At 42.0% G+C, this 12,803-nt stretch overlaps 1 protein-coding gene across 1 annotated transcript in view; it reads left to right on the forward strand.

Moving 5' to 3' along the window:
- Positions 1 to 265: 265 nt before the first annotated feature.
- The window catches only part of SLC22A3 (solute carrier family 22 member 3), a 47,961-nt gene continuing 35,423 nt past the window's right edge, over positions 266 to 12,803 (forward strand). The window contains exons 1-4 of the mRNA XM_029944405.1: positions 266 to 369; positions 2,706 to 2,860; positions 4,525 to 4,693; positions 5,553 to 5,670. Of these exons, the coding sequence (XP_029800265.1) occupies positions 293 to 369; positions 2,706 to 2,860; positions 4,525 to 4,693; positions 5,553 to 5,670 (519 nt within the window). The 5' untranslated portion in view covers positions 266 to 292. The remainder of the gene's footprint in view (positions 370 to 2,705; positions 2,861 to 4,524; positions 4,694 to 5,552; positions 5,671 to 12,803) is intronic.

The raw sequence follows: 12,803 nt of genomic DNA on the forward strand, positions 1-12,803 counted from the left end.
TTCTTACTGGGTGATGGTAGGTGTCCAGTGGCTTCAGTATTCAGACTGTTGTATTTAGTGGTTTACATCTTTGGCAGTTATTGAAATGGACCAACCCCCTCCCAACATTTACATACCAATATAAAAATATGCATGTGATACATTTAAAAAATTTAAGAAATATTTGGGCAAAAATGCCTAATGATCACAGATCTAGACAGAAGATCAGATGTGTTGCGGATAAGCATGGTCACATGTCTCCCATGCATGTCCTTTGTCTTCCCAGTTCGACCTCGTGTGTGTTAATGCTTGGATGCTGGACCTCACACAAGCCGTCCTAAACTTGGGCTTCCTGGCCGGGGCCTTCACCTTGGGTTATGCGGCAGACAGGTAGGCACGGATATGACAGCCACTGCCATGATGCATCAGTGTGGAGATGAAAATATTTTATGTTAACCATTAGAAAACAATGTTTGCTAAACTTGGGGAAAAATCTTATTTTCTCTGCCTGTGACATTCACATTTGTTTGGTTAGACTAATTCCCTCCTTGTTCAACTGCATCTCCTTTCTCGTTGAACTGTACAAATGGACGGGGCCGCTCCCAGTGGATCTGAAAACATCGTGGTGGAAACACCAGCAGGGCAGTAATTTTATCCCGGGGCACACGGGTGGCTGGTTGGACACTGCGGACGGAGTTGGTTCCTTGAGCTTCCATAACTCCCTGGTTGTGGTCTGGATTAATTTAGTTATAGAGTCAGCCCCTTCCCAATATGTTTCAGTTATCTTTTTAAAACAGAATCCTTGTATTTTATTCTACAAGTTAAAAACTCTGCAAAAAAGAAAAAGTTTTCCCAAAGACATTAAATGAATTTTATCTATTACTTAACATTCATAAATATACAGGTTAATGGCAGACATGGTATGTATATTGAAGACAGTCATGCTTTCTATTCAGACATTCCTGTTTCAGTCATTCTTGATATTGGTTATTATATTCATGCTTAACTATTCCTTTATCCCAATTCTAATGATGAAAATACGTTCAGTAATTTAATAATTCCTTCTGTACCCCTTAGGACAGGGGTAGGAAAGCTTTGCCATTGGCCGGGTCTGGCTGAATATTGCTCTGGTCACTGTAAGCCCAGTCCTGTGGGTCCTTGTGACCCAGCTGGAGGAGCTCAGTGCTTCAGGGTGCTTCTTGGAGAACTGCCCACAGCACTTAATTAGCTAATTGGAGACAATAAATTGCCCCAAATGCTGTAGCTAATTGACCATCTGAATTTGGCCAGATCAGGACGTCAAAGTGGGTAGAACCTTCGCTTTCTTTTTCTGCTCCTTCGCCTCTCTCTCATTTTTTCTCCTGTGACCCCCTGTCCCCCTCTTCTGCATGTGAGTTTCTCCTTTATCCTTGTGTCTGATGCTCTTTCCCTATCTTTAATCCATGTCTTTTTCTATGTTTTCTTTTTTTAGCCCTTCACATTCATCTTTCTTTTCTTAATCTCCTCACATGTCACTTTCTCTGCTAGCTGGCTATGACTTGGAATGGAGTGATGTATTTTCAACACGTATCTCTTTATTCTTGTCGGTACTCTTCCTGATATAAACATGAGGTTTTGCCTCTTCTTCATATTTCCCTCACAATAAATAAACATATTTTCAAACAAAAGAACTCAACTAAAGGAGGGAGTTTTCCTGCCTGTGTTCCAGCAGGGGCCTGAGCGTCTGTCCACAGAGATGATTCCGCGCTTTGGAGAAGAACCCGGACCCATGAATGATTCTGCCTCACCACAGGGCCAACCGTCTGTCGGCTCCTTCTCTGCTTTATATCATTGAAGGAAAGGACCAGAAACAATTTACTAGGCCACATATCCACAAGAGGACAGTGTAGGAAGGACAGACAGTGAATTTTAAAGCCTGAATAAATGAGAACTACTTCTGTCTCCGCTCCGCTGACTGAAGCAAGATGCTGCATGTGTGAATTTGGTGGAAATTTCTATGGGAGGACATTTTTTAATCAGATCTTGTAAAGGTCATTGACAACAGACTTTCGCCAGCCAGTAATTCGGCACAGCTGTACTGAACCATTTAGCATCAGAATCCCAGAATATTGCCCACAATAACCTGGGCCATTGTCTATGTCTTTAATAATAGCTACGTAAATGATGAGAATAAAATGCGAAACTTAAGAACAGCTCACACTGGTTGTGGACTTCACAGTTTGTGGGCAGCTGTCACATGAGCATCGCATTTGAGGCTCCACAACTTCACTGTAGAAAGAGAGGGGAGAAAACCCCACCAACCCACAAGCAAACGAAATCTGAATCTTGGATCACTTAAGAATCGGACCCAAGGCCACATGTCTGGTGGATGGTTGACCCAAGACTGAAGCCCCCGCCTGGGGCTTTCTCCCTTTCTCCTTCCAACTCCCCCTCAAAACTAGAAACTATCAAAGCTGTGCCTCCAGGGTGACCATATGTGATAAGGAGGGTCATCTTTTTGGAAACTGCAATCCCCAAAACTGCATTCTGTGCCTTACATTTATAATGCCATTGCAGGGGCACATGTCCTTACTTACCTAGTTTTGCTATAAAAATCAACGCAGGATTTTCAGCAATCCTGTACATGGTAGTAATAATGCAGTTTTGAAAACAAAATTTCTGTCCTTAAACCTCTTGTGACAACACTTATATTGATAGTGTTTTCTTCCTCTCTCTTTCTCAAAAAGGTACGGCAGAATAGTCATTTACCTAATATCCTGTTTCGGTGTTGGCGTCACTGGTGTCGTGGTAGCCTTTGCACCAAATTTCCTTGTGTTTGTGATCTTCCGCTTCCTACAAGGTGTGTTTGGAAAGGGGACATGGATGACTTGCTACGTGATTGGTAAGACATTTCTACGCCTCTGTGTCTCTTTGACAGCCAGGGTCAGGTGTCTGGGCGGTGCTGGCCAGTGAGCCTTCCTCGGGCTTGTGTGATGAGTCTCAGTGGCTCCCACAGCGGTGATTTCTGCAAATAGGAAGGTTGCCAGGATGAGCCCCTGACTCTGGTGAAGCGCCGCCTTGCCAAGTACGGGGTATCACAAAATACGGGGGTGAACCACTTCCCAGCACTGCTGTACTGTTAGCACAAGTTATTGTTCGCTCTCTTGGAGACTGATTTTTATAAAAATTTCAGCGGTTCTTTGAAACATTTTAAAAATAGTTTCTGTGCATTTCTGTGATACAGTTTCAGATGACATGGCTGTGTTCTCAAATATTTCTTAATTCTATCCCTTTTGTCCAAGTAGGGAACTTTTTACCATGAAGGAGATAGGACCTAAAAATGAGAAGCTCATTTGTGAACCTTTGCTCTCTTCCATAACTAGAAAGTTTACTTTCTGGGTATGAAAGAACTTCCCTTTGCTGTTTGCTCATTTTACTGGGAAAAGTCCTGGATGCTCCTTGGGCTCCGTTGACCATGATGCCCAGGACCAGTCACCTCCTCTAAGGGTCATGGTGGATTCGTGACCGGGGAGAGGCAAAAGCTCTTTTAGATGATTGCTCCAGATCTTTGGGCTTCTAGTCCCTTCCATTACTGCTAGATAGTCCTTCCCCAAGAAGAGCCCACCTTGAGGACCTTTTGCAGATGTTTGTATGGGTGGGGAAGGAGAGAGAGTGCCGGGAAGTTGCCGGGCAGAAGGGATATGGAAAATGAAGCATTTCTAAGGAGATCTAAGTCTAGGTGGATTTTCAAAGCTGTGATCTTAGGGCACAACCAAGGTATCATATCCCGAGATGATCGGAATAGAGTTGATGACAGAAATAGATTCGTTTGGGTGGGGAAGGATTCCATCAATAAGATTCCCCATGTGATTTTTAAAGATATATCACATAAATGGGAAGTCTGACCTTGTGGAGAGAATCATCATTTAGTAGACACTATCTTGTGATCTTGAAAAAGTCTACTGCTTATAAAAACTATTCTAATACAATATACAGATCCTTAGAGATACCATGGTAGAAATCCAGCCACTATATTTTATTTCTGTATTGATACAATATTATCATTTAAGCCTTCCTAAAATCAACAGATAGATTTTTTTTGTATACCCAGAAAAGTGCTGGGCTGTGTGTGTAAGATGAGTGTGGTCAGTGCTTGCCAATAACTGGCAGAGAAGAGAGTGAGCAGAAAACCCAGCTCCAGCACACATGGAAGTTTTAGTGTCTTTAAGAATTCTGTGGTGTTGGGGCGCCTGCATGGCTCAGTTGGTTAAGTGTCTGACTTTGGTCGTGATCTCATATTTTGTGAATTCAAGCCTCACGTCGGGCTCTGTGCTGACATCTTGGAGTCTGGTGCCTGCTTCGGATTCTGTGTCTCTCTCGCTCTCTGCCCCTTCCCCACTCATGCTGTCTCTCTCTTTCTCATACATAAATAAACTTCAAAAATTAAAAAAAAGAATTCTGTGGTGTTCTAACAATGCCGATGGATATGACAGATGTAATGTGTCTGTATGTTTGTTTTGGAGCTGAATTTGAGCTTCCCTAACCTCTGTGTTTGTTTTCCTTCAGTAACAGAAATAGTAGGTTCAAAGCAAAGGAGAATTGTGGGGATAGTAGTCCAAATGTTCTTCACCCTTGGAATCATAATTCTCCCCGGAATTGCCTACTTTATCCCCAGCTGGCAAGGGATCCAGCTAGCCATAACGCTGCCCAGCTTTCTCTTCCTCCTTTATTACTGGTAAAGTGGTTTTGGTCATTACTGAATTTATTGTTCTTCCACAGAAATGTAGAATCTGCACTTTCTAAACCAACAGGAAATTGAAAGCAACTGAGGAGATTTTCTAAGATCTCCAGAGTGACTGTGGGCTTCGAGAATTTCTAGAGTGTGTGAGAATATATAGAGATGATTCATGAATTAGACTAATAGTTCTCATTAAAATAGACTGTTAAAGTACCAAAACACAGAACGTTAGAGTATTAGGTATGTTTTGTTATCTTGTAATGTCTTCACGAACACTGTAAGGTAATGAATCGTATCTGTTGATATTGCAACATGTAAATTAAATGCAACGAAATCGCTTTTGCTTCTCTATGTGTTCTGTTAAACAAATTAATATTATTCAGGAATCCTCTGAGGAATAAGAAAATGTTGAATGCATCAGAAAATTAAGTTATCAGAATGCTACAGGTATAAACATTTGACTCTTACTGAAGTGAATACATTTTGATCACTTCTCTTATTTACTTTTAATATATGGGGAAATCAGTTTACATACATTCCTAAATGCCCCTTAAATCCCAGTTTTTTTCCTGTGTGTACTGAGGACACTGTATTCTAGGATAGCCTGGTCTTACAAGAACAATGTAATATTGATTGTTTTTATTGGACCAAGGATCCAATTATCAAGTGAGCATTTTTTCCTTCCATTATAAGCTTTCCAAGATCATCTGTGTTTCAAAAAGCAGATTCTAAACTCTCAGAATGTCCTAAAGTTGTATCTAATTGCAAGATTTATTTTAAGAGGGAAAATGAAATTGTTAACTTTTAAGGTTTTGAAATTCCTAGATATAACTCAACAAAGTCTTCTTCTTGCCAGGGTGGTTCCTGAATCTCCTCGCTGGCTGATTACTAGGAAGAAAGGAGACAAAGCCTTAAAAATTCTGAGGAACATTGCCAAATGCAATGGAAAATATCTCTCACCGAATTACTCAGAGGTAATTTCGTTTATTACTAGTAACAAATATTATTAAAGGGAGTGAATTAATTTGTCTTTTATTATCAAACATCTGACTAAATCATTTTTAGTTTGGCTTTAAAAACAGGAAAAAAAACCATCTTGGGAAGAATCACAAGGTACATTAAAGAAGACACACTCGTGAGGCTGTGACAACATTATAGTTGAGGTCAACTGGCTGCTTAGTGCATATCTTCATAGTTGCACCTTGTTACTTAAATTATTATACTTCACCTACGGTAGGCCCCATACTATGAAATCATTCATTCATCTTAATTGCACAACCCATAAATCTTTCCTTGACATTCAGTATAGTCGAAAGATCTGTCTTTAAATTTAGTCTTGGAAATACTATTTCTGCGAATCAGAGCTTGAGCAAGAATGCAGTATCCAGCCTTTTCGCTGACACATGCCGGCTGGCCTACCCCCGCCTCCCTCCCTCGTTTCCGTCCTCCCTTCTTTTTCTTCTTCCTTTGTCCAGCAAAGCCTTTTGGGGCGCCTCTGTGTCATTACACTAAGGGAAATGGTGGGGACTAAAGCTTATTCTTTGCTCTCTGGAAGATTTGATATGCCCCTGAAGACATACAGATAATTTGAAGCAACACCTGAATAATTAGAGAACAATATATAAAAAGATATGGCGATGCGTTACTACAGGGACTAAGTGAATCTAGAATAACAGAAGGGTTCTTACAAAAGGGATATGGGAGAAGAATTTTTGGAAGATATTAATCTTTGATATAAGCCTTGAAGAATATTAGGTTGCTGATATATTTTTTTGGTAACACGCAGTTGGTTTTGATAGAACATTCCTATAGAAAACAGGCTTTATTCATTTTAATATCACCTCCCCAGGCCTCCAGAACTTGGTTGGAGATATTTGGATTTCTACCTTTTGCCTTCACTCTTATGTTCAGTGGCAAGCAGGAACATCCGTGTTTACAAGGTTTCAATTGACCAGTTGTCACTGGGTTGTGTTGATGTGCCTTGGCGTTTACAGATGATACACTGTGTGGTGAAGATAAAACGTGATCTGTTTTAACCATTAAGGCGAGCAGCCCTTGCTCTCTGAGCACCTTTGGGCTGTGGATTCCTTTTAGGGGAAAAGTATCCTGCTGCCTTCGCACCTTGCTCTCATCCCATTAGCCTTGCTCTTCACAAAGGATCAAATGTATGATAATCTACAGTCGAGTTTTTAAATTTTTTAATGTTTTTAAATTTATTTTTGAGAGACAGAGAGAGACAGCATGAGCAGGGGAGGGTCAGAGAGAGAGAGAGGGAGATACAGAATTCGAAGCAGGCTCCAGGCTCTGAGCTAGCTGTTAGCACAGAGCCCGATGCAGGGCTCAAACCCACAAACCGTGAGATCATGACCTGAGCTGAAACTGGACACTTAACCAACTGAGCCACCCAGGCACCCCCTACATCCAGTTTTAAGTCAAATAAATGTTCTTGCTCCTTGCTCAGCAGCATCCTGAAGGCATTGCACACGTAGTCTTGGCACTAAGCATATGTGAGATCTACATTAAGGTTTAAAACAAAACAAAAACAAAACCCAGTGTGTGCTGATGGCTTCTGGAAGAAAACGCCACATGCCTAGGCATGTGGTGTGTTATTGTGAGTACTGCTAAGAGGTCACAGGATGATTCCCAGAAGCAGCTACTCCTCCACATCTGCTGGGGTCCAGTTCAACGCTGCGCCCATAGACCCATGGACCCACTTCGAATTCACATAGAGACGTTTCCCCAGGGAGGTAGTACAGTGCTCTACATGGTTGCGCTTGTGGAAAGATCATGAATGATGGATCCAGTGTCTTCCAAGACATGTTAACATGGGTTTTAACAGTTAGATGATCTCCATTTGAAAGTCAGGTTTGAAACCAGACATGAGTATCTCTCGGAGTTTAGCACCCTAGCCACCACTGTCTGACGATTACATATTGTGATTGGCTCACAAGCCTCTTGGGGTTTTCATCTATAGGTTCTTGTTCTTTTCTTTCCTTACAACCTTGGGGGTAAAGAATGTTAGGAGTCTTCCTTCCTTTCTTCCTCCCTCCCTCCCTCACTTTTTTCTTTTTCTTTCTTTCTTTCTTCCTCCCTCCCTTGCTTTTTTCCTTTCCTTTCCTTTCCTTTCTTTCTTTCTTTCTTTCCTTCCTTCCTTCCTTCCTTCCTTCCTTCCTTCCTTCCTTCCTTCCTTCCTCCTTCCTTCCTTTCTTTCTTTCCTTTTCTTTTCTTTTCTTTTCTTTTCTTTTCTTTTCTTTTCTTTTCTTTTCTTTTCTTTTCTTTCCTTTCCTTTCCTTTCCTTTTCTTTTCTTTCCTTCCTTCCTTCCTTCCTTCCTTCCTTCCTTCCTTCCTTCCTTCCTTCCTTCCTTCCTTCCTTTCTTTCTTTCTTTCTTTTTACATTTCTGCAGCCTAAATTTTGTTGATTACATCCTTAGGATCTTCTAATCTGGCCCTCTGTTTCTGTGTTCCCTGTCAGTTGGTAGGTAGATCTAGAGCTTAACTAAGTTTGGTGTATTTGGCAATACTACTTTGTAAGTGGTTTAGCACATTTCCATAAAGAGATGCCTTGCATCTGCCTGTTTCTTCTTTTGTGATGTCGGCTGCCACTGCTCACCGTTGCCTGGACTCAATACTTTATCAGAGGTCGCAAATGACAGTATTTCTGTGTTATGTTATTTCTTCATTGATTGCTGTAATACTTACGTAAAGACTGACTTCTCCCATCAATCATTTGGTGACTCTGAGATACAGGTCTTATACGAAAGGCAGGATACAAGTGTAATTCTTTCTTTTCAAAATAACAAGTAGATTTACTGTGTTCTCCAAAAGTAACAATGAATTGTGTGTTGTGGGGTTGTTTTTTTAAGCCTCATTATGAACATCTGGATTTTAACCTACTGTGTATGAGTTGGCCCTTCTCAGTTATGGTTATTATCCTGATTTGTGTCCAGATTGTCCCATCTTTGGACAGACAAGGCTCATCTTTGTTGGTCCTGCGCTCCCTCTGCCACGCTCTAGGACTTTCAGAATGCTTCTTTGCTCGTTAGCATGGTGACATTTTCCAAGGCTCATCTTGCAGTGTCTGGTCTCTTGGAATCACCCACTTCTCGAGGGTGCTTTGAGTTTTGAAACAAATGTCTTCAAACTCAACCTATCCATCTCCAACCTTTTAAAATTGTACAACATAAGCAGAAAACCAAAACATTATCTTAAAAAGAGAGAAGGAATGAACATTTCAGTTTAAAACCCCTTGCTAATAGAAGAATTCAGTCAAATGATAGACCAAACCACTATTTTCTGTTTCAGAGATGCTGAGGTTCCCACAAAGCATAATCTTGTGCAAGACACATCTCTATAATACTCAGAAATACTGGCCAGTAGTGGAATTGCACTCAAGTGCATTGGCGTGAGCCCCAATGCCAAAGGCAAAGCAGGATCCTATTATGGTTTCTGTGTAACCCTGTCAATTACTCATGTTCTAGTGACTCAGATAACTAATCGCCCACATCAATGTCAGGGGCACCTTGAAACCTGATGTTTACATAGTCACTTCAAACCTTCTGTGTTCTTTTGCTGCCTTAACTGGTATCCCCTGCTCTCTGAATATAATCTCAAGGACCCCCTTCCCATGCCCAAGTATCATAGCCTTTCCTCTTTCCACAGAACTCTTTTTAAGTAAATCTTGGCTTTTGGAAGAATGTATTATCATGTAAATTATCGCATCTTCCAAGACCTCTCCAATTCCCACCTCATCCAAAGGGTGCACATCATTGATTGCAGTGGAGCTAGAATGAACTAGAAAGGATCTGCTCAAGGCACAGTGGCCCGAGGAGGCCTGGTAGCTATGTTGTCCTCCTCAGCCACCTCTAAACCTCAGCCGGTCCCATCGCTGGTGCCAAAGACTCTGGTCTATTTTGTGGAGATCAAAAGACCTAGCTTCCAACATGCTCTGTTTCACAGAAGATATCCTAAATTCACCATGCAGTAGGATTCCTACCTGCCACTGGTAGTGTGTTGTTTCTTGCCTCGTACCTAGTAAGTTACCAGTGGATTCAACTTCCCATTCTCATGCAGTAGGCATGCACCAGCACTGTGTATGTGACTGAATGAGGCATTGAATGGCAGTGCTGGTCTGAAGATGGCCATTGCCTAACAACTGAATGTGTGTCAAAATAGATGAGAAAGTGGGCAAGTGTTCAAGAGGGCTCAGGCTTCGGTAGTAGTAGACTAGGTACTTGGTGGAGAGCCTGTTTTTGTTCCCAGCTCTTCACCCCTCTCTGTAAGAGGATTACACACTCACACACCCATGGCCGTGTGACTGACAGCAGTGTCCCCGGGGCAGGCAGATATACTTCCCCACTGAGTCAGGCTTGGCCTAAACTACAGTCAGCTAAATGGCCTGAGTGTGCTCTGGACATTTGAGGGTATCTGTTATGGTGACCACAGCTAACTAATGTAGCTGATCACAATAGCGCCATCTCAACTGCCAGAGTAGGGACTCAACACAATTTTGGTCATCTAGGTGACAGTGGATTGTGCTAGTTTAGATTATTGTTTGAAATATTCATGTCCACCCCCCTCGTTTCCATTGGATGAAAATACTTCCTGGTTCCATTGATATTGGGCATAGCAGCCTGACTCGCTTTGGTCTCACGGCAGGTGAAATGTATGTCCTGCCCTTTGACTTTGGCTTTGACCATGTGAGTTGCTTTGGCCAGTGGCAGGTTACCACCAGACATGGTGCAGTAGCATCTTGAAATGTGGGCTTGCTTTCTGCACTTCAGCCATAACCCCAAGAATATTCCCACACTCGCCTCCTGGCCCCAGGGGCGGGGGGGGGGGGGCGCTGAGAGGCACTTGGAGTAGAGCTTATTTAGCAGACCTTCCCAAACCTAGATCAGCCGTCTCTCAGCCACCTGGCAAATGTGTGAGCTGGACGAATGCTTACTTTATGTCCCTGAGATCGATGGCTGTTGTGCAGCGTTATTTAACCTATACACTGGCCAAACAGCTTTTATCGCTTACCAACCCAGACTAGACAACTGCACAGGTAGCAGTTGTGGCTGTGGCTGTGCTTTCATTTTTTTTCTGAAGGATTTTAAAAGCCCTCACCCTACAGCTCCCTCTCCTCCCCTCCTCCTCCCGTCTTGTCTTTGCAATATGCTCATGGAAAAGAGTATGTTGCAGTTCTCGTTAATAAAGAACCTCTAACAGCGCAGACCTGAATATGTCCATATTTGTTAGTGATGTTGTTGTTCTGTGTTGGCCCCAAATAGCAATAAGGCTTGATGGTAATTTCCCTATTTTGATGCTATGCCTATATAGTTCATTATTCTTATCTAATCTACAACTTATTAAAATATAAGTACTGGATGTCGTATTCATAGCCATTCATGTATAAATACACTCACAGGCAGTGTCCCTGGTGCCATGGTTAAGTAACATCAAGAGCTAATGTTTGAGCTTTCCGATCCCAAAGGGATCATCGTCAATGATCCCACTTTAAGTAAATATATAAGAAATAGAAAATAGAAAAGACTAAGACCTCATCAGATAGTATCAGGCTAAGTTTAAGATTACGTCAGTTACCAGAGTGATTTCCAACGCTTATAGCTGCCATCTTTTTGATATTTTAACAAACTGTCACACGGACCCCAATATCACCCCAGAGAGGGACTTTCCAGCTTTGGGAATGTCTGTTTATGACATTTCCTTTCAAGGGGGGATTTTTATAAGCTTAACTTTTGTTCTTCCAAAGAAGGAACCGCACCAGGATTCTGGCTGTCATGAAGCCCATGTGGTTGTGTGGAATTTCAGTCCAATTATTGCACTCTTTGTTAAGGCTGTGTTTAATTACCATCTTGGGACTTGAAAACTCTCTTCATGGAATTCAATTACAGAGAAAGTAGTTCAGGCCCAAGCAGTGGCCAAGGGGGCTCAGTCCAGTTCCCATGTCAAGAGTGGGAAAGGCGTGAGTCTGGAAAACAGTGGAGGATCCTGGAAAGAGAGTCACTGGAAAGTCACACATCACTTTCCCTTCACAGAATTCCAGCTTCACTCTTTGACCTTACACAGAATAAATGGTGTCAACAGGCAAAGAAAGCCATCGCCCTTTAATATGACAGATAAAAATTATTGCTGTAATATGCATGCCACCACATTAATTTTCATTTAGAATATTCTTGAATGCATAAAAAATAGCAGGACACTTCATGTAGCTAACATAGAATGGACCTTTGGAGCTGAGAGTTAATTAAATAGCACTCTACCTAAATACATTTTCACAAATAGCCCGAGTTCGACGAATGACCTATATTTATTTGTTTTTATTTTCATTTCTTATAGTTTATTATCAAGTTGGTTTCCATATAACACCCAGTGCTCTTCCCCACAAGTGCCCTCCTCCATGGCCATCACCCCTCTTCCACTTTCCCCTCTCCCTCTTCAGCTCTCAGTGTGTTTTCAGTATTCAAGAGTCTCTCATGATTTGCCTCCTTGTCTCTCCCTAACTCTTTTTCCCTCCTTCCCCTCCCCCATGGTCCGCTGTTAGGTTTCTCCTGCTAGACCTATGAGAGAAAACATATGGTATCTGTCCTTCTCTGCCTGACCTATCTTGCTTAGCATGACACCCTCGAGGTCCATCCACGTTGCCACGAATGGCCAGATTTCATTCTTTCTCACTGCCATGTAGTACTCCATTGTATATATAAAACACATCTTGATCCATTCATCAGTTGATGGATATTTAGGCTCTTTCCATGATTTGGCTTAGCTCCCACGTTTTAACGTTAAAAAACAAAATAGTATTGCACAGAAAGGCTAAAGTAGTGCATGAAGAAAAATAATGCCTGAAAACGGGGAAAATACTACAATAAAAACAGCCACAAAAATAGTACCGTTGGACTTTTGAATCCAGAGTGAACTCCTTTCCCCCCACACCTGCCTCTCCCCCTCCCCACCCCACCCTGACCTGGATGATTAAATGGTAAGCTCCTTCCGCAAAAGGAAATTCTGTCTTAACTCTTTCCAGGTCAGTGGACTCTCGTTTGACCTGTACAAATACTGAGCGGAGGATGTTCTTGAGTGGCATATGGCTTTCACTGAGCTAGAA

This window comes from Suricata suricatta, chromosome 7 (assembly GCF_006229205.1).
Source record: "Suricata suricatta isolate VVHF042 chromosome 7, meerkat_22Aug2017_6uvM2_HiC, whole genome shotgun sequence".
Taxonomy (NCBI): Eukaryota; Metazoa; Chordata; class Mammalia; order Carnivora; family Herpestidae; genus Suricata; species Suricata suricatta.